The sequence below is a fragment of the Chiloscyllium plagiosum genome, chromosome 17 (assembly GCF_004010195.1).
Source record: "Chiloscyllium plagiosum isolate BGI_BamShark_2017 chromosome 17, ASM401019v2, whole genome shotgun sequence".
Lineage (NCBI taxonomy): Eukaryota > Metazoa > Chordata > Chondrichthyes > Orectolobiformes > Hemiscylliidae > Chiloscyllium > Chiloscyllium plagiosum.
Genome location: NC_057726.1, coordinates 67,036,446 through 67,057,064, shown reverse-complemented (window position 1 = coordinate 67,057,064; position 20,619 = coordinate 67,036,446). Strand labels below are relative to the sequence as shown.

General features: G+C 43.6%; 1 protein-coding gene and 1 long non-coding RNA gene across 2 annotated transcripts in view; one reads left to right on the top strand and one right to left on the bottom strand.

Annotated features, from left to right (window-relative positions):
* The window catches only part of LOC122558590 (lysosomal protective protein-like), a 25,673-nt gene extending 17,653 nt beyond the window's left edge, over window positions 1–8,020 (bottom strand). Inside the window, exons 1-4 of the mRNA XM_043707363.1 lie at window positions 7,779–8,020; window positions 4,152–4,263; window positions 2,910–3,047; window positions 191–349 (exon numbers count right to left, since the gene is read on the bottom strand). Of these exons, the coding sequence (XP_043563298.1) occupies window positions 191–349; window positions 2,910–3,047; window positions 4,152–4,263; window positions 7,779–7,933 (564 nt within the window). The 5' untranslated portion in view covers window positions 7,934–8,020. The remainder of the gene's footprint in view (window positions 1–190; window positions 350–2,909; window positions 3,048–4,151; window positions 4,264–7,778) is intronic.
* The window catches only part of LOC122558592, a 27,785-nt gene continuing 9,852 nt past the window's right edge, over window positions 2,687–20,619 (top strand). The window contains exons 1-2 of the long non-coding RNA XR_006314194.1: window positions 2,687–2,978; window positions 13,512–13,693. This is a non-coding gene — a long non-coding RNA (uncharacterized LOC122558592). The remainder of the gene's footprint in view (window positions 2,979–13,511; window positions 13,694–20,619) is intronic.

The window sequence follows — 20,619 nt, the reverse complement described above, 5'->3', positions numbered from 1 at the left end:
CATATTCCTTATTCTCTCACATTAACACCCCTTTAGCTCATGCTTCAATCCCATGTTCAGAGTATGGGGACGGGTTAGTGTTCCTGATTACAACAGAGAAACTCCATTCAACAATGACAGCTAGAGGAACACAGGGCTGGGGAACCAAAAGAGACAGATCCAAGTCTACAGCAGAAGGAATTGCAAATACCTTGAAGTTAATCGGAGCTGATCCGTCCGCAACTTTCAGGCTCAGGGTCGGTACATAGACGCCTCCATAGCTTTCACCAAAGATGTAGAAATCGTTGCTCTTGAAGCTGGGGAACTTACTGAAGAAATCCTGCAGGGCCAGGTAATTGTTTTCTGCAACCTAGCAAAGTGGGGAGAAGAATATGAGATCAGCGCTTAGTGCTGTGTTCCCCACAGGATGAAGAAATGATAATGAGATGGAATTCATTCACTTCCAAAGATATTCTGATTTCACCTGTGGCTCAGTGGGTACCCCTGCCTCCAATTCAGAAGGTGTGGACCTTGAGAGCCTTCAGTGATCAATCCAGACTAATAGTCAATGCTGGTACTAAACTAGTCCTGCACTATTCCAAGAACTGCTGAAACACTACACCGAGGTCCCCAATGCTTCTCTGATAGATGTAACAGATCCATAGCACTGTTTTAAAGAACTTGGGAATGATGCTAAATGTGGGACCTTACTCTGTCCAAATTGGCTTCCACATTTCCAACAGTACAACAGGCTACACTTCAAAAACCCATGTTTGTTGCTGAAGCATTTGGGATTACCTGAGGTTGTGAAAGGCACTAATGAAATACAAGTTTTTATATGATTGGATAATGAATCTAACTAGTGACAGGAAGGAGTATTTTAAGTCCTGGGGATCTGATGTATTTCATATGCTCAGGTATTAGAGGGGCTTCTAACTATTACCAAAGCAGTGATGTGAACACAAAGTAGGGAGGCATAGATCAAGGGCCAAAATTCTAATGAGAGTTGAACATGGATGAATTAAAGTAAGGAAAGTGTTGTTGTGAAGGGAGCAGCATCAGTACAATAGAGGTTCATGATCAAGTGCCACAGGGACCTCTCCTGTGGGCATGTTATTAAATGGAGGCAAAAATGAAAGCATGTATATTTGTAAATGATTCCAAATATCAGTGAAGGAAGGGTCACAAGCTGATATCTGGATTAACAGAGTGTAATTGTCCACCTTTTCTCAGTGTGAACACTGGACCAAGAATTAGTGTTTCAGGTTCCAAACAAATCAGTGAGGAGCTTGCAGTATGTAATCACCTCTTTAAAGAGAGAGACATGTGCCAGTTAACATCAGGTATTCAGTAGCTACCATGCATGACGTATCATTGGTTGGATGCAGGAAATAAACAGCCCTACATTTCAGGATTTATATTTGTGAACACATTTCTACCTGCTCCTGTCTGTTAATGTGATGGTTTGGATTGGTAGAGGATGGGTGTTCTACATTGTTAATTATGATTTTTGATTTCTTGATTTGATTTATTATTGTCACAAGGAAGTTCATACCATATAAAGTGCATAAGGATGAGGAATTCAATGTTATGGCTGCAGACAAGGTGCATAAAGAGCCCGAGGTCAACATTAAGTTTGAAATTTGAGAGGTCTATTCAGACTTCTTATTCAGAAGTCTAATAAAGATTAGATTACACAACACCAGGTTATAGTCCAACAGGTTTAATTGGAAGCACACTAGCTTTCGGAGCGTCGCTTCCAATTAAACCTATTGGACTATAACCTGGTGTGTGATTTTTAACTTTGTACACCCCAATCCAACACCGGCATCTCCAAAAAAGATTAGATTAGATTCCCTACAATGTGGAAACAGGCCCTTCGGCCCAACAAGTCCACACCGACCCTCTGAAGAGTAACCCACCCAGACCCTCTGACTAATGCACCTAACACTACGGGCAATTTAGCATGGCCAATTCACCTGACCTGCACATCTTTGGGCTGTGGGAGGAAACCGGAGCACCCAGAGGAAACCCACGCATACACGGGGAGAATGTGCAGGGCAAGGAAGAAGCTGTTCTTGAATCTGTTAGTACGTGTGCTTAAGCCTTTTGATCTTCTACCCTAAAGAAGAGGTTGGAAGAGATGATAACCAGGGTGGACAGGATCTTTGATTATGCTGGCTGGCTTCCGGAGGCAGTGGGAAGCATGGATGGAGTCAATGGATGGAAGACTTGCGTGATGGACTGGGCTGTGTTCACATGGCTGCTGGAGATGCAAAGTTTACGTGATGCATTTGTGCATGCACACACTTTGTTTCATGCCAGCACTACATTAAATACCCAGTGTGAGGTGACATTTCAAACATGTACCCACCGCTCTCTCTCCCACACACTGAGCCTAGACAGGCAGCATTCACAAATGTCCCACTGGGGAGTGGGGGGGGTGGGTGGCATTGAAAACAATGATCTGTCTTCCCCCTTCCCCCCTTCCCCCCATTCCCAGCCTGAACCCCTCCTCCGGAAGTTGATCGCTCGCTGCCCCCCACGTGTTGCTCTCTCCCCCTCTCCACGAGCTGATCTGTCTTTACCCTGAAACGAATCGACCCCCCCCCCGTGGACATTGCGCCAGTCCTGTGCACATGCGCAGTGCGGTCTTCGAGGCGACGACGCTGAGGGACCTGGAACAGTGCGCGTGCGCGGCTGCGGTCTGCGCCAACATGGCGTCGTCACTCGAAGCTTGCACCCGGCCGTTAGTTATTCAATATCCTCTCAAGTGTAAACACTTGTGGACTTTGGTCCGCTCCGCTCCGCCGTCACAAGTCTCTTGATTATGGGATATTTTACGTGACTGCTGAAGGAATTGACTATTGATGCAGTTCAGCCTTGACTGCACCCAGTCAACAGCAGCTGCAGGGCCTGGGCACAAATACCTCGTTATCGTTGGTGGCGTAGTTCTGATTATCCGAGTAGGAGAAGCCAACTCCGGCCGGGGACTCCAGGTACAGGACATTAGCCACCTTATTCCAGCTGTACGGATTGATGTAGAGTGTTCTGCCATCACTATCCACCTGGAAGTAACACATTGCAGTCAGTGACCTGGATCCACTGTAACCAACTCTCCCCCACCCCCCCCACCACCACCACCATTCCTCAACCCTCAGCTCAGTGGATATTTGGTTGGGCAATCGCAATACTTTACAGGAGAGTCAAACCGAAATGTTTCAGGTGCTTTACAGGAATTGCTCAACACTTACCCCTCGGCATTGAGTTGGATGATCAACCCCTGAACTGCAGAACATATTGGAGGGGTCGAATGGCCTGCTCCTGCTCCTTTTGAGTTAACCCATTGTCTCCTAACCAAACTGCTCAGAGATGTCATGACACACCCGCTTCCACCCCCACACCCCTTGGAGCAAGTGGGACTTGAACACGGGCCTCCCGGTCTAAGGTTGGGGACACTACCACCCGCTCCTAACCGCGAACGTTTCCTGGCTTTCCTGTTGCAATGCCACCCCGTTCGGAAAGAGGGACAGAGGGGACGGGGCTGTATTACTGAGACGGTGGTGCTGAGAAGCTCAGTCAATGGCCTGGAGTCACAGGTTCAAACCTTGACACAGCGGCTGCTGGAACACTGGGCTCCAGTTATGAAAACGGCCATAAAAGTGCCTTGAAACCACCAAATTACAGGTTCTGTAACTCAGCTCAGGGTCGGAATTGCGACTTGCAAGGAAATATTGCCGCGGCATTTTCTATCTCCATCAGAACCCATCACATTCGCTAATCTGCCGTCCTTCCCCAGTTTGACCTAGCCGTGACTCCAGACCCCATGGTCTCGGGGCTGACTGTCAACTTCCCTCTGAGCTAGTCACTCAGACCAAGGGGCAATTAGGGACGAGCAGTGAACTCTGACCTCATCGGTGATGCCCACATCCTGTGACAGAGTAAATAAAATCGTAGTTTATCCAAGGCTGAGTTACACAGATTTTTAATAGCCTATGGAGTTAAGAGTTATTAATGGCACGGCTGGGGGGAGATCAGTCACAAAGCTGGAGTTAAAGCCACAATCAGACCAGCTATGATCTTATTGAATGCCAGAGCTAACACTGATGCTCTGCCTGAGATTAGTCAGCAGTGAATCTCAATCATCACCCTACAGTAAAGAAAATACTTACGTGCAGAGGTCCATTTTCAGCAAGTAATCCATCTAAGGAACTGCACCCAGGCCCACCGTTCAGCCACAGGACCACAGGGTCAGTTTCTGGGTTTCTCTGGGACGTTACAAACCTACAGGAGACACATTGGAAAATTAACATCCTCCACTGAGGACTCTGCAAGTCACTGAAGAAATGCGGAATAATTTCAGGGTCTTGAATGGTACCAGCACAAAGAGAAGATATCCAGCTGTTTGTAACCCTGCCAGCTCTGTCAGTGCAACTCAGTAATTTCCACTCGCCTGCCTATTTTTTATAGTCATACAGATCTTGTTATATAACTGTCCTATTCCCTTTTGCAAAGTGTGATTGAATATGCCTCCCTCATGCTCTCAGATAGTGCATTCCAGACTCAAACGACATTCTGTGTAAACGTTGTCTCTTATGTTGCCTCTGGTTTGTTTGCCAATTGTTTTCAATCAAGACTCTCTGGTTTATCCAAGGCTGAGTTACACAGATTTTTGATAGCCTATGGAGTTAAGAGTTATTAATGGCACGGCTGGAGGGAGATCAGTCACAAAGCTGGAGTTAAAGCCACAATCAGACCAGCTATGATCTTATTGAACAATGCTTGCAACAATGGGAACAATGTCACCTCTGATCTTCTCAAGTCACTGGTTTGGACTACCCCACTTGAAGGAGAATCTCCCATCAGACTACTTAGAACATAGAACATTACAGCACAGTACAGGCCCTTCAGCCCTCGATATTGCGCCGACCTGTGAAACCAATCTAAATCCCATTTAACCTACACTATTCCATTATTACCCATGTGTTTTCTAATGGCCATTTAAATTCTTGCCCTCAATCACTGAAAACATTGATTCTGTCCACCCAGTTGACATATGCATGCATTATCCAAAAAAAGGATGCAGCTGGAAACTTTGACGCATTAAAGGATTCAATGAGGTTGACTCGAGGAATCTATTTCCTCGGTTAAATCTATACCAAGGACACTTAATCTTAAAAGTACAGTTAGATCCTTTTGGATCTGACACTTTAGACGAAATCTGGAAGTCCATCCAAAAAAGCAGTGGATTCTCTCTGTGGAGAATTGTAGCTTTCAGGATTGAGACAAAACAGAGTTTTGTTGGGTAAAGTCAATCAGGAAATGAGGTAAAGATGGCGAGATTAAGTCAAGATGCAAATCAGCCATGAGCTGATGAATGGCAGCGCAGGCTGGAGGGGCTGAATGGCCTATTGTTCCTACAGGATTAGGTGTGGGATGCCTGAACACCTTCCACTTCCCGAGCCCAGGGGCACTGAGACCACCTGTTATACCTGAACAAAGGAGGGAACTGTACAGAAAACCAGCAGCACCGGTCAGAACCATTTGAAAGTGTTGCTGCAGTCTGTTCAGGGGCAGTTTCTCCTTCACTGGGAAAGACACAGCGACAGCTGGCAGGATATTTACTCTTAGATAATCCCTTTGCCTCTGCTCAGTAACTCCATTCCCTACCCAGCTTTAACGGCTGATCCACCACAGCCTGCGCGTTCTCCTGTGTGACCTTCAGCAACATGGTGAAAATGTTTCACCTCGTCCCAAGTCAGTTCCTTTTGTGAATGTAACCAGAGGTGCCAGTTGTAGGAATAGTAAATGAGGGAGAATGGTAGCAAAAACTGATTATGGGTTTAACTTTTGAGAGGGGGCTCTGATCGCAGAAAGTAAAGTGTTGGGAGTTTAAGTTGAGAGAGTGCTTTTCTTTCGTATTCCTCACCACTCAGACATGTTGAAAGTACTTTTGAAGCACAGTGTCTGTTATTATTTGGGAAACACTGGAGCCACTCGGTGTGCATAGTTAGAATAACCAGATAAACTATTCTTGTCACATTGGTTGAGGGAAACATTGGCCAGAGGGCAGAACCTCTTTGTTTCTGCAATCTTTTACATCCAGCTGAATAAGCAGACAGGGCCTTAATTTAACCTCTCGTCCAAAAGACAGCACTTCAGAGAGTGCAGCTCACCTTTGGTGCTGCACTGAGAGGGGACAGCATTTCTGTGAAAGTAATGATTGTTCAAGAACAAGCCAGTGCCAAAGTGTTAAAAATAGCTCAAAGAGAAGGAAGTGCTGCCTGCCTCCATTGTCTGTCCCACTGAGGGTATCCTAACCCCTCAAACATGTGAAACATCTGGAGAACAAAGAGAGTGAGTTGCAATGCACATGTGGGAGGGAAAGTGTCCGTAGCAACCAGATCTACAGACAATTATTTTCTACCATTCTTTCATACTGCTTTATGCAAGAGCATTAGAAATGCCTGGTGTGGAATGAGGTCATTCAGCCCATCGTCACTATACTAGCCAAAAAAGACACTTTACATTTGACACTGGCTTGGAAGCTGGGACGATGGCATATTTGGACGTTAGTCCGCCTTTCGGCTTCACTCCGGTTCTTTTTGTGAGGGTTTATTCCTTTTAGCTTTCCATCCTCCCAAGAAATCCATTGGCTACTTGCCCAAAGCTGGGAGAGAGCCAGGGCGTGTACAAGCAGACCCACACACTGCAGGTCTTGAGGGTCAAAGCACCTCTGACGCTCTGAGTGACACGGTTTGTGGCTGTTATTGGGACACCTAGCTGAGGACTTATCAAAATCCCAGAACTCCTTCTCTTACTGCAATGTGGACTAAAGCACTTCAAATACATGGGTGCCCCATCATCACCTTCGCTGGGTCAGTCAGGGATGGGCAATGAATGCTGGCCCAAGAATGAATGATTGAACTGAAGGTGATTAGGGCTGGGGAAGAAAGGAGCTCATCGGTACATTTCGCATTTGAGAAATTTTATGGATCAGCCATACCACTCTTGCCTCTCAGCCACAACATACTGTATTCAAGCCCAACTTCCAGGACTTGAGACAATAAATAAAACTAGAAAGTCCAAGAAATACTTAGTGGATCTGGAAGCATCTCTGGAGAAAGAAGGAGGTTAACAGACTTCTGTCAAAAACCTTCCAGTTGAGGCAATGTTAGAGTGGTGTGAATCAGATGAGCTGTTAAACCAAACCAAACAGCAGTGTATACTTCCGGCTCCTGTTGAAGGTGAGAAGGGAGTTTTCCTTGGTGTCCTGGTGCCAATACACATCCCTCTATCACCTTCACAGAAACATTATCGCTGTTTGTGGGAGCTTGCTCTGTAGAAACCAATTGCTGTATTTCCTATCTTACAATAATTGCCACACTTTGAAATGTAGTTGTAAGAAATGCTACATTAAAGCCTTTTAACTTTGTTTTCTTTCTTTCTGTTGCTGATTATATATCCCACAAGCAATCACCTTCCGTTAACTAACCCATTTTCTGAGCTGGATGTCAATGGGACATGAAACATAAGAAACCATCACAGCCTCACAAATAGAATTAATTGAAAAGCGATTAAAAGCAGACCCCTCCTATATCTCAATCTCCCCAATCCTACCCCATCAGCAAGTCCACAGTTTAGTAAAGTCCAATTACAAAGTCCAGTTCAGAGCAGACCAGGAATCCAAAATGGAATCTCCACTCACTAAGAATTCAGGAGAGTGGGACTGATTTAACTGTGCGTTGTCTGTCATGCTGGGGTAACTATACAATATCCCAGTTCCCACATTCACTTACCAGTAGTGTAGATGTTGGCCAGGAGATGCCTGCAAGTAGCCAGACCACTGCTTGAAGTTCAGTCTGGTGTTCAGACCCGGTAAGGAGAGGATTTCATCTGGGGAGTAAGATGCCAGGCAGCTACTCACGCAGAGTAACAGCAAACACCACCACATGGCTGCAAAGCAGTGGGGCAGAGAGGCGGAGACTGTGTGTGACAACCAAGCTCAGAGAATTCCCGAGGAATGTGGATGCCGAGATTGGTGGCTCCTCATATAACTGGGCTGGGAATTGGATGGTCACATGATCAATGGTGCGTGATACAAGAAGGCAGGAATTAAAATATTAACATATGATAAGGAAAGAAATCACAAGGTATTAAAACAAATGTTGGAGTACTGTAAACAGGTGACATTTGTTATTTATGCTGGTTAGTTTTGGTAAAATAACAAAATAGCCAGTGACCCCAAGCTGTCCTTTAAATCCATGAATAGTGTAGATAATAGTGCTCTTTCAACCACTGCTGAGTTTCCCAGGGTATAGAGTCCCTACAATCTGAAAACAGACCATTTGATCTATTGAGTCCACACACCCCTCTGAAAGACATCCTACCCAGACCCTTCCCCTACATTTACTCTAGCAAATCCACCTGGCCTGCACATCCCCAGACTCTCTAGGCATTTCAGCATGGCCAATCTACCTCACCTTCACATGTTTGGACAATGGGAGGAAACTGGAGCACCTGGAGGAAACCCACGCAGACACGGGGAGAATGCGCAAACTCCACACAGACAGTCACCTGAGGCTGGAATCGAACTTGGGTCCCTGGCACCATGAGGCAGCAGTGCTAACCACTGAGCCACCATATAGTTTCCCATGGAAACTGCATTTGCCCAAATGTAGCCCAATTCAAGGTGTTCCAAAACTCTCAAATTCACAAATTATTTATTTGTTTTTGTGATGTGTGTGTCACCGGCTAGGTCTGCATTTACCACCTATTCCTAGTTGGAACAATGGTTTATGGTATTTGGCAGGAGGTTTTTTTGCCTTTGTTTGACATGGTGCCATTGGACTTCACCGAGTTCCAAAGTTAATGTTGAGGGCTCCTGAGATAACTCCCTCCTTACTGTATGCCATCATTTCTAGTGGGTCTGTCTTGCAGACAGGACAGGACATTAGCTGTAAGGTATGATTTCATAAGTATGAATGTAATATTAAAGACAATATGTCAAATAACCCCTTCAACAGTCAACCATTTTGTACTATGAAACATATCAATTAGTAATCAAAGAGTAAAGATATCTATGGGAATGTGATTATACTGTAATGAAATTTAAGTTTTGAAGCAATGTTAAAATAGAAATGAGGATCTTAAGATCAAAACCAACTGGGCAGATATGTGAAGTGGGCTGACAAAAGTAGATAGGAAACCTGTATTAAATGATCGTAGCTAAGAAATTAAAAGAAATAACTCACTCCTCAAAGAATTGGTGTTCTGCTGAGGAATTTAAATTCTGCTGGAAAGTAATTACAATCTTGGCTAACTGGAGAGGTTAGGAACAGTATTAGGAGAACATCATTGCCAAAGAGAGTAGAAAGACTGAAGATTGGAAGGGCTTTTAAATAGTCAGCAACACATAACCAAGAGACATGTTAAGAGGGGAAAGTAATATGAGAGTAAGCCAGCAAGAAATATAAACACGAATTGTAAGAGCTTTCACAAGTGTGTAAAAAGGGAAGTGGTTCGGGAAAGTAAGTATGGGTACCACAGAGGCGGAGAGAGGGAAAATTATATTGGGGAATGAGGAAACTGCAGAAAAGTTAAATAGAGTCAGACAGCATGGAAACAGACCCTTCGGTCCAAGCTTATCCCTGGAGCTGGAGAGTACCAAATAGCCCCCAAGGGCCTGCTCCATCGTGCAGTATGGTCATGGCAGATTTTGGGCTTTAACTCAACTTCTCAACCCATTCTGCATATCCCTCAATTCCCTGAGAGACCAAAGTTCTGTCTCTCTCAGCTTTAAGAATATTCAATGATAGATTCACAATTATTGAGAACTCAATAAATTCACAACCCTTTGAGTGAAGAAATGCTTCTTCATCTCAGGTTCATAAATTTTCTTGAGGGAAGGAAGTCCACTGTTCTTACCTGGTGTGGCCTAAATGTGATTCCAGATCTGCAGCAATTGGGTTAACTTCTAACGTCCCCCTGAAATGGCCCGAGAAAGGCACTTAATAAATGTTGGTTCAGCCAGTGATGCCCACATCCCATGGACACATAAAAATTTTTCTAAACTCCAAATAAAGACACAAAGATCTCATAGGTCAGCCCTTCATCCCAGGGATCAATTTAGTGAAATTTGTTGTCCAGCCTCCAAGCAAGTATACCCTTCCTTAACTACGGACACCAAAACTGCATACAGTACCCAGGTCTGATTTCACCAAAGTGCTATACAATTGTAGCAAGATTCCTTTATTCTTGTACACCAATGCCCACACAGTATCCCCAACAACATACCATTTACCTTCCTAATTACTTGCTGTGTTTGCGTGCCAACTTTCAGAGTTCCTTCTATGAGCTCACCCAGCTCTGTCTGATCATCCATATTTACAAGTTGCACACATTTTACAAAATATTCTGTTTTCTATTCTAATAATCAACATGAATAACTTCACACTTTCACTCATACTCCATCTACCATCCCATTGCCCTCTCACTTAACCTGTCTATATCTCATTGCAACAGCCTTTTTATGTCCTTATTACAAAATTAAAAATGCTGGAAATTTGAAATGGGTGGCGCGATGGCTCAGTTGTTAGTACTGCTGCCCCACAGCGCCAGGGACCTGGGTTAGATTCCCGTCTGTGTGGAGTTTGCACATTCTCCCCGTGTCTGCGTGGGTTTCCCTCCAGGTGCTCTGGTTTCCTCCCACAGTCCAAAGATGTGCAGGTTAGGTAAATTGGCCAGGCTAAATTGCCAACAGTGTTAGCTGCATTAGTCGGAGGTAAATATAAGGTAGGAGAATGGGTTTGGGTGGGTTACTCTTTGGAGGGGTGGTGTGTACTTGTTGGGCCGAAGGGCCTTTTTCCACACTGTAGAGAACCTAATCTAATAACAGAAATTGCTGGAAAAAATCATCAGGTCTGGCAACAATGTAGAAAGAGAAACAAGATTTAACATCTCAGTTCCAGTGACCCTTCACAACAGATGTTCCATTTAATTCCATTTCTCCTTTTCACTTTTTCCCTTTTTTCACTTTTCTGGATGATCTTTGCCTCCTTTTTCTCAGTTGGAATTATAAATTTAATTTCTGCTCCAGTTTTAATTTCTCTATCTTACTATCCTCAGTTTCTAATTCTAGATATTTCTGCACCCATCTTGCAATTGTTTTTGCGGGTGTAACTCCACCTCTAAGTGCCTAGCTATCCCTTTTCATTTTTCCAAGGACAAGATTTATAGTTTCTCACAAGTTATTTTATCCTGCGTTTTGAAAGTATGAATATCACATCTTAGCATTTTAATCTCAGATAATCAATATTATAAAGTGTATAAGATCGTGAGAGACATGGATAGGGTCTTAGTCTTTTTCCCAGGGTTGGGGAACTGAGAAAGAGAGGGCATCAGTTTAAGGTTAGAGGGGAAAGAATAAAAGGGAACCTGAGGGACAATGTTTTTACACAGAGGGTGGTGCCCATGTGGATTGAGCTGCCAGAGGAAGTGGTTGAGGCGGGTACATTAACAACATTTAAAAGGCATTTGGACAAGTACATGGATTAGAAGGATATGGGCCAAGTGCAGGGAAATGAGGATAGTGTGGGCGGGCATATTGGTTGGCATGAATCAGATTGGGCCAAAGGGCCTTTGCCCATGCTATAGGACTCTATGACTCTATAAAACATGACATCAAAACCCACAGACAAACATGGAAAATTCATTTCAAAGGGAGAATGGTCACAGACAGGAAGAATAAAGGCTCTGCCATTTAAAAGACTTAGATTCCTTGAGGTGCGGGAATCATATTTTAACTTGAGACCACAGTTGTTTAATTATTGATAATTATTTAATTAATACATTAAATAGTTAATTATCCTCAACAATTCTTGTTTCCAATTAATCTTTTCTTCTTTCCTGAGCCTAGCTTCATTTGTTTCAAAGTTACTAACTGGCAGGCAAGCCGTTCATCTCCCAAAGTCTGAAATTACTGTATAAGTGTGAATTAAAGCAGGAAATGCACATTGCTTGGTGCTGACTCAGTTGCCAGAATTCAACGTCTTTTGATAAAAATGGTAATTTCAAAGCAGAAACTGGCTGGATCAGCATTTATTTCTCATCCTAATTGCTCTTGAGAAGGTGGTGGTGAATGAGTGGCTTGTTAGGCCATTTCAGGATAGTTGGTAGTTGACCACATTGCTCTGGGTCTGGAGTACCAGGTAGGCCAGACCAGGTGAGGAAGGCAGATTTCTTTCCCAGAAGGATGTTTATGAACCAGATAGGTTTTTCTGACGATTAGCAGCGGTTTGTGGTCATCATTAATTTCTTAATTGACCTTCCCTCTTTCATAAGGTCAGAGGGGGGATGTTTGCTGATGATTACACAATGTTCAGCACCATTTGTGACATCTCAGATAATGACGCAGATCATGTTCAAATGCTACAAGAGCTGGATAGTATCCAGGCTTGGGCTGATAAGTGGCAAGTAACATTCACGCCACACAAATGCCAAGCAATGATCATTATCAATAAGAGACAATCTAACCATTGCCCCTTGACATTCAAAGGTGTTACCGTCATTGAATTCCCCACTATCAACATCCTGGGGGATGTCATTGACCAACTGGACTCACCACATAAAGACAGTCACTACAGGGGCAGGTCAAAGGCTGGGAAAACTGCAGCGAGTAACTCACCTCCTGACTCCCCAAAGCATATCCACCACCTACAAGGTGTAAGTCAAGAGTGTGATGGAATACTCCCACTTGCCTGGATGGCTGCAGCTCCAACAACACTCAAGAAGCTTGACACCATCCAGGACAAAGCAGCCTGCTTGATTGGTACCACATTCACAAACATCCATTCCTTCCACCGTCGATGCAGACTTTGGTAAATTTCTGCAGTGTGTGCTATCTGTAAGATTCACTGCAGAAATTCACCAAAGTCTGCATCTTCTAAACTCATGACCACTTTCATCTTGAAGGAGCAGATACATGGGAACACCACCTCCTGCACATTTCCCTCCAAGCCACTCACCTACTGACATAGAAATATATCACCGTTCGTTCATTGTCACTGGGTCAAATTCCCTCCTTAATGGCATTGTGGGTCAACTCACAGCAGGTGGACTGCAGCAGTTCAAGAAGTCAGCTCACCACCACTTTCTCGGGAGCAATTAGGGATGGGCAAAAATGCTGGCCCAGCCAGCGACACCCACATCCTACAAATGAATTTTTAAAATTCTAGATATTTATTGAATTCAAGTTCTTGGTCTGCCAACTGCCATGGCTGAATTCAAACCCAGCTCCCCAGAACATTAGCTAAATTTCTAGATTAATAATCTAGCAATAATACCACTAGGCCTTCACGTTCCCAATATTCCACGTGTTGTTCCACATGGATTCATGAAGCCTGCTTCAGTTTGTGAACTTACTGTTTGTTTCTTTTAAACACCATCCTATTCAGTGAAAGATGGCAAGTATAATAATCAGGATGATGGAAATTGAAATGTAATAGGTCACCTTTTCTGTTATCATACCACAGTGTCCCACTGCTGCTACTCACCAAGGTACTGAAACATGGTGGCTTCAGCCAATGGTTCAGTGGCTATCATTGTCACATCCAAGCCAGGAGCTTTTTGGTTCAAATCTCACTCCAGAAACTCCAAATATTGAGGATGAGAAAACAATATATAAAAAACATGAATAGTTTGGGGATGCGAGCAGGTGAGTAGAATTGTTTTATCCTTCCTTGGGATACCAGCATCTCTGACTAGATCAGCATTTGTTACTCATCTTTAATCACTCTTCAGAAAGTGCCAATAAACCTCTGTCATCCATGTGGTGTAGGCATACACAGCAATGTTAGAGAAATGTTATTTAATTAGGAAAGGCAAATTCTCAAAACAAAAATAAAGCAACTTGGCTACACAATACATAGGAATCAAAGGGAGCAATAGATTGTTCACTGAAGCATGTGGTTGCAGTAAGGAATGGTAGATGATCAGTGGGAACTGTAAACACAAAAGTGGAAGGAAAATCGAGTATTGTTCTGCATGCAACATCTCTGGTTAAGTTACAGAAAGAATATCCTGGCACTGGAAGTAGTGTGATTGAACTGCTAACTAACTTCAGACACCTGACACCTTTAAGAACACTTAAAGGCCTTGGATTGTTAATTGTGGTGAAGATGAGGCTTGGGAGAGGTTTTATCCAAAATTCTCAAATAAGCTGAGAAACAGAACCCCAATAATACATTCAACACTAACATAAGATCTGGAGCCACTGGGTATTTTGAATAGTGTGATTGAACTGCTAACTAACTTCAGACACCTGACACCTTTAAGAACACTTAAAGGCCTTGGGATTGTTAATTGTGGTGAAGATGAGGCTTGGGAGAGGTTTTATCCAAAATTCTCAAATAAGCTGCGAAACAGAACCCCAATAATACATTCAACACTAACATAAGATCTGGAGCCACTGGGTATTTTGAAAGGGAAAATTTAAATGGCTTCATGAAGTGTCTGATCAACGTATTGAATTTACTGTCAAGTAAAAACAGGTGGGGGATGAAAATATAGGGAAAATTGGATAGATATTTAAGGAGTATGTGATCGTGAATAATCCCCAAATCAATCGGTCATGTAAAATATCAATTGTTGGATCCAGGAACTAAACAACCCTGAATGTTAAGAGTTTAGTGTTTTGTAATTTACAAACATATTTCTAACCGCTGCTGACCAGCAAGTGGTGATTCAGCCCCCAGTAACAGCTGGTACCATCTGGCAGGGCCTAGCAGAGGAGGCAGGTTGGGCACAATACCTCATCATCATTGCTGGCGTGGTTTTGATCACCCGAGTAGGAGAAACCAATTCCGGCCGGGGACTCCAGGTATAGATGTCAGAGGTAGGTTCGTTACTCAGAGTAGTAAAGGTGTGGAATGCACTGCCTGCAACAGTAGTAGACTAACCAACATTAAGGTCATTTAAATGATCATTGGATAAACATGTGGATTATAATGGAATAGTGTAGGATAGGTGGGCTTTAGAATGGTTTAACAGGTCGGCGCAACATCGAGGGCCGAAGGGCCTGTACTGTGCTGTAATGTTCCATGTATGTTTTATGTACAGAACATTGGCTGCTTTATTCCAGCTGTACCAATTGATGTAGAGTGTACTGCTATCATCATTCACCTGGAAGTAGCCCAGCAATGTTTTTCTGTACCTTTCTGTGTCTGATGTTCTGAGATTTCCTTTGATAAAGGAGAGATTTCAAAGTGTATTTATTGAAGCATTGAATAATAGGAGAGGGTTAGTTCTCTCACCAGATTACAGTCACAGGCAGGAGATAGGAGTTCCTTGTGCACATTATTTGCCATTTGATTAAATTCTTTAAGTGTTTTTACATTTCAATGGCCTGGTTACCCAAGCTATCTCACGCTGTCACGGTGTAGTTCTGATCCTGGGTAACTCGATGCTTTGAGTTGATAGCTGGATTAACAGAGTGGAAACCCACTCCCTTTCTCAGTGTGAACACTGGACCAAGAGTTGATATTTTAGCCTCCATGTAAACATACAGGATTCTGTTGGGATTGACACATGGCGATGGGGAGGTTGACACAGACAAGTTGCTTGCCACCCCCAGCTGGGTACAGTCCAGAATACCGGGAGTATAATTTAAGGATGAAGGAGGTGATCATTTCCTACTGACCTGTGAAATTCTTTTACTCAATGGATTGTGAATCTTTGGAATTCTCTAAAGGTTCTGAGATTACATTATCTACAGTGTGGAAACAGGCTCCTTTGGCCCAACATGTCCACACCGACCCTCCAAGGAGTAACCCACTTGCCTCTGATTAATGCACCTAACACTATGGGCAATTTAGCATGGCCAATCCACCTAACATGCACATCTTTGGACTATGGGAGGAAATCCACACAGACACAAGGAGAATGTACAAACTCCACACAGACAGTCGCCCGAGGCTGGAATCGAACCCAGGTCCCTGGCGCTGTGAAACAGCAGTACTAGCCACTAAGCCACCATGCTGCCTGTGTGGATGGTCCATCATTGTGTACATTAGAGGCCAGACAGATTTTTTCAGGCATTCATGGGCTATAGAAAGCATGCAGGAAGGTGCCTACCATGATCATATCCGAGGGGGCAGGCAAGGCTCGCAAGTCATATAGATGTGCCTGGACATCACGGAAAGATCATGTACATCTAGATGGCAACTCTCGCCACATATCACAAGATGGCTTAGTGCATGAAGGGAGATGAGATATTTCAACATCAGTCAGTGGCTAACTACAATTAAGCCACACAGTAGAGGGACGATCAGTGGATCTCAATCCTCACCCTTCAGTAAAGGAAATACCTAAACATGCAGAGGTTCATTTTCAGAGAGGTATCCTTGTAAGGAGCTCCACCTAGGCCCGTCATTCCGCCAGAGTTTTTGACTGAGTTTCGCAGGGACATTACGAACCTGCAAAACCCACAAAACACTTTGGAACTCTATCCTCAGCAGACGATCTGCAAGACCATGGAGAGGTGAGGAAGGTTTTATTGTCACATTAACCCTTTGGAAGGAGAGTCTCCCATAAAAAGTCTCTTGCCTGCCTTCTCTTCTGTGGGTGTTAATTCTGTTGTTTCCTGCTGACTCTTTCCAGTAGGAGTCAGCTGATTGAGAACTCTAACATATTAAAATAATTGAAGACTGATTGTCCTTTTGGGGGAAATTCTTGCACACAAGTTAGAATTGGACTTCCAAGAGCAAAATTAAGAAAGAATTCTTCCACTAACAGGTGATGAAAATCCTGAGACCACTCCCTGAAAAGGCAGTGACCACTCTCTGGAGAATTGGAGAGACCAACAGAGCTGTGTTGGTTATGACCATCGAGGAAACGGGGTAAAGGTGGTGAAATCAAGTCAATACGCAGATCAGCCATGAGTTGATGAATGGTGGTGCAGGTTGGAGGGGCCGAATGGTCTCTTGTTCTTACAGGATTATGTGCAGGAAGCCTGGACACTTTTCACTTCCCTTGCCCAGGTGCCCTGAGGTGGACTGTTATACCCAAACTGAAAGGAGGGACCAAGAGAAAACCAACAGAACTGTTTGAAAATGTTGTTGAAGTCTGTTCAAGGGCAGTTTCTCCTCCTTCACTGGGAAAGAGACAGGGGCAGCTGACACAATACCCACTCTTAGATAATCTCACTGCCTCTGCTCAGTAACTGCATTTCCACACCCAGCACAATGGCTGATCCACGACAGGCCTGTGTGCTCTCCTCTGTGACGTTCAACAACACAGTGAGAACTGTTCAATGATTATTCAAGGCCAAATAATGCCGGTGTGTTGGAAATATCTACAAAAATAAGAAAGTCCTGACAGCCACACTGCCTGTCTCCACCTTACCAAGGGCATTCACTCGACCATGTGAAATGTCCAGACAACAGCAAATAAAGGGAATGGGGGGGGGGGTAACATACACATCATGATTTCTGTTACAGTCAGTGTGGCAATTCTTATAATCTGTTAAATCAAGTTGTCCTTGAGATCTATGGCACAGACAGAAGCTCTTTAGCCCATTGCAGTGTAATATATACACGGGTATTTTTGAAATGCAGAGGATTTATGACTTTATGACTATTTCAGATAGTCTTACCCTTTCTCCTCAAATCCCCTCTGATCCTTGGTTATTACGCTTGATGCTAAGTGAAATAGATTCTATCACTCTTAGACCTCTCATAATTTTAGACACATCAGTTATATCTGGTCTTATCTTCTTCTATTCCAAAGAAACTAACCCCTAACAGATATAACATTTTCCAACTCTAGTAGTGTCCTGGTAAATCACCTCTGAACCGCCTCTTTTGTGATCACAACACCTTTAAGTTATGTATTGAGCTGTCCAAAGGTCAGACACACCTTACCCTAAGTTCACCAACTCTTCAAACAGAGAGAATTCTCAGAACGGGAAACATAATACAGTATTCCAGTTGTAAGTGTACCCCAGAATTGTGCAGGTCATAGTGTCACTTAGCTAATGTTTGAGCAGGACAGGATTCAGGAATTGTAAATAGATTTGGAGGGAAGACAGTCGGGCTGCACAACTCCCCACTGAGTTTATCACTTGTGAAATTATGAGTACTTATTTATTTTAGAATGATGATTGATGTAACTGTCTGGCTGCTGATCAATGCATCTGACTTGAAGTAAAAAGATCAGGATTGTTCCACCATTTACCTGACAATTCAATCCATCATCCTGCATCTGTCAACTTTCTTGGTTCCCCTGACTTTCATGTACTTTTACCCCTTTTGAATCTAATTCTCTATAAAGTTGAAATGTCAAGTACCTGAAACACGCCTTTCTGAACTATCTCTCTCACATAGAATGCAAAAAGAAATGTTTCTGTCATAATTCTTGGGAATTTTGTTTGCACTCAATATTTGCTCATGTTCAACATCAACAATCACTTCCATTAGTAGACCTTCTGTTCCCTACATTCTAGAGTGCACTGTTTCCATGAAAACGATATGGGGATCATCACCGGAATCTTTTGTGGATTTACTAACTACTGAAGTATCACGCATGGAGTTCACAGTCAGATAGTGAAGGAAAAAGCACTGGACCCAGTCTCTAGTTTATATTAAAAGAGCCATACAGCAGATCCTGCACCTCCACTCAATCACATTTCCATTCTGCGCCTATATTATTTTAAATCCATCCATGGCCATCATACACTAAGGGGGGACTTGAGCTCAGACCTTGTGGCTTCAAAGCAGGGATACCACCACTCCACTACTGCACCACAGCCTCTTCCAAGTGAGTTCTCAACCTATATCCACCATCCGAACATAATTAATCCCTCATCAATATACAAATAACCATGGGGCTGCTATGGTACTCTCCCTTCCACAGAGACAGGAGGCCTGGGTTCAAGTCTCACTGTAATAGCAACTCTAAATGGGTTGACTAGGAAATATCTACTCAATTAACAAAGAGTTATAGAGTTGTATAGCACGGAAACAGAACCTTCGGTCCAACACATCCATACTAACCAGACATCCTAACCTAATCTCGTCCCATCTGCCAGCATTTGGCCCATCTCCCTCTAAACCCTTCCTATTCATATACCCATCTAGATTCCTTTTAAATGTTGTAATTGTACCAGCCTCTACCACTTCCTCTGGCAGCTCATTCAGCACAGTCACCACCCTCTGCATGAAAACGTTGCTCCTTAGATCCCTTTTAAATCTTTCCCCTCTCATCCTAAACCTATACTGTTGAGTTTTGGACTCCCCCACCCCAAAGAAAAGACTTGGCTATCCATGCCCTTCATGATTTTATAAACCTTTATAAGGTCACCCCTCAGTCTCTGACGTTCCACAAAATATTGCCCCAGCCTATTCAGCTTCTCCCTATAGCCTAAATCCACCAATGCTTGTAAGTCTTTTCTGAACCCTTTCAAGTTTCACAACATCCTTCCTATAGCAGGGGGATCAGAAATGGACATGTATTCCAAAAGTGGCCTAATCAATGTCCTGTACAGGCACAATATGACCTCCCAATTCCTATAGTCAATACACTGACCAATAAAGGCAAGCACCTTCTTCACTATCCTGTCTACCTGGGACAGCATTCCGAGGTCTCTTTGTTCAGCAACACTTCCCAGAACCTTACCGTTAAATGTATAAGACCTTCCCTGATTTGTCTTTCCAAAATGCAGCACCTCACATTTATCAAAATTAAACTCCATCTGCTACTCCTCAGCCCATTGACCCATCTGATCAAGGTCCGGTTGTAATCTGAGGTAACCTTCTTCACTGTCCACTACACCTCCAATTTTGGTGTCATCTGCAAACTTACTAATTGTACCTCTTATGCTGACATCCAATCATTTATGTAAATGATGAAAAGCAGTGAACCCAGCATCGATCAGTGTGACACACCACTGGTCACAGGCCTCCAGTCTGAAAAGCAACATTCCACCACCACCACCTTTTCACTTCTATCTTCGAGCCTGTTCTGTATCCAAATGGCTAGTTTTCCCTGTATTCCATGTTTCTAACCTTGCTAACCATGTAACCATGAGGAAATTTGTCGAATGCTTTACTGAAGTCCATGTAGTTCACGTCCACCACTCTACCCTCATCAATCCTCTTCTTCAAAAAACTCAATCAAGTTTGTGAGACATGATTTCCCACACACAAAGCCATGTTGACTATCCCTAATCAGTCCTTGCTTTTCCAAATACATGTACATCCTGTCCCTCAGGAATCCCTCCAATAACTTTCCCACCATTGGTATCAGGCTCACCGGTCGAAGTTCCCTGTCTTTTCCTTACCAGCTTTCTTAAACAATGTGGAGAAAGTGAGAACTGCAGATGCTGGAGATCAGTGCTGAAAAATGTGTTGCTGGAAAAGCGCAGCAGGTCAGGCAGCATCCAAGGAGCAGGAGAATCGACGTTTCGGGCATAAGCCCTTCTTCAGGAATGAGGAAGGTGTGCCAAGCAAGCTAAGATAAAAGATAGAGAGGAGGGACTTGGGGGAGGGGCGTAGGGAATGCGATAGGTGGAAGGAGGTTAAAGTGAGGGTGATCGGCCGGAGAGGTCAGGAAGAAGATTGCAGGTCAAGAAGGCGGTGCTGAGTC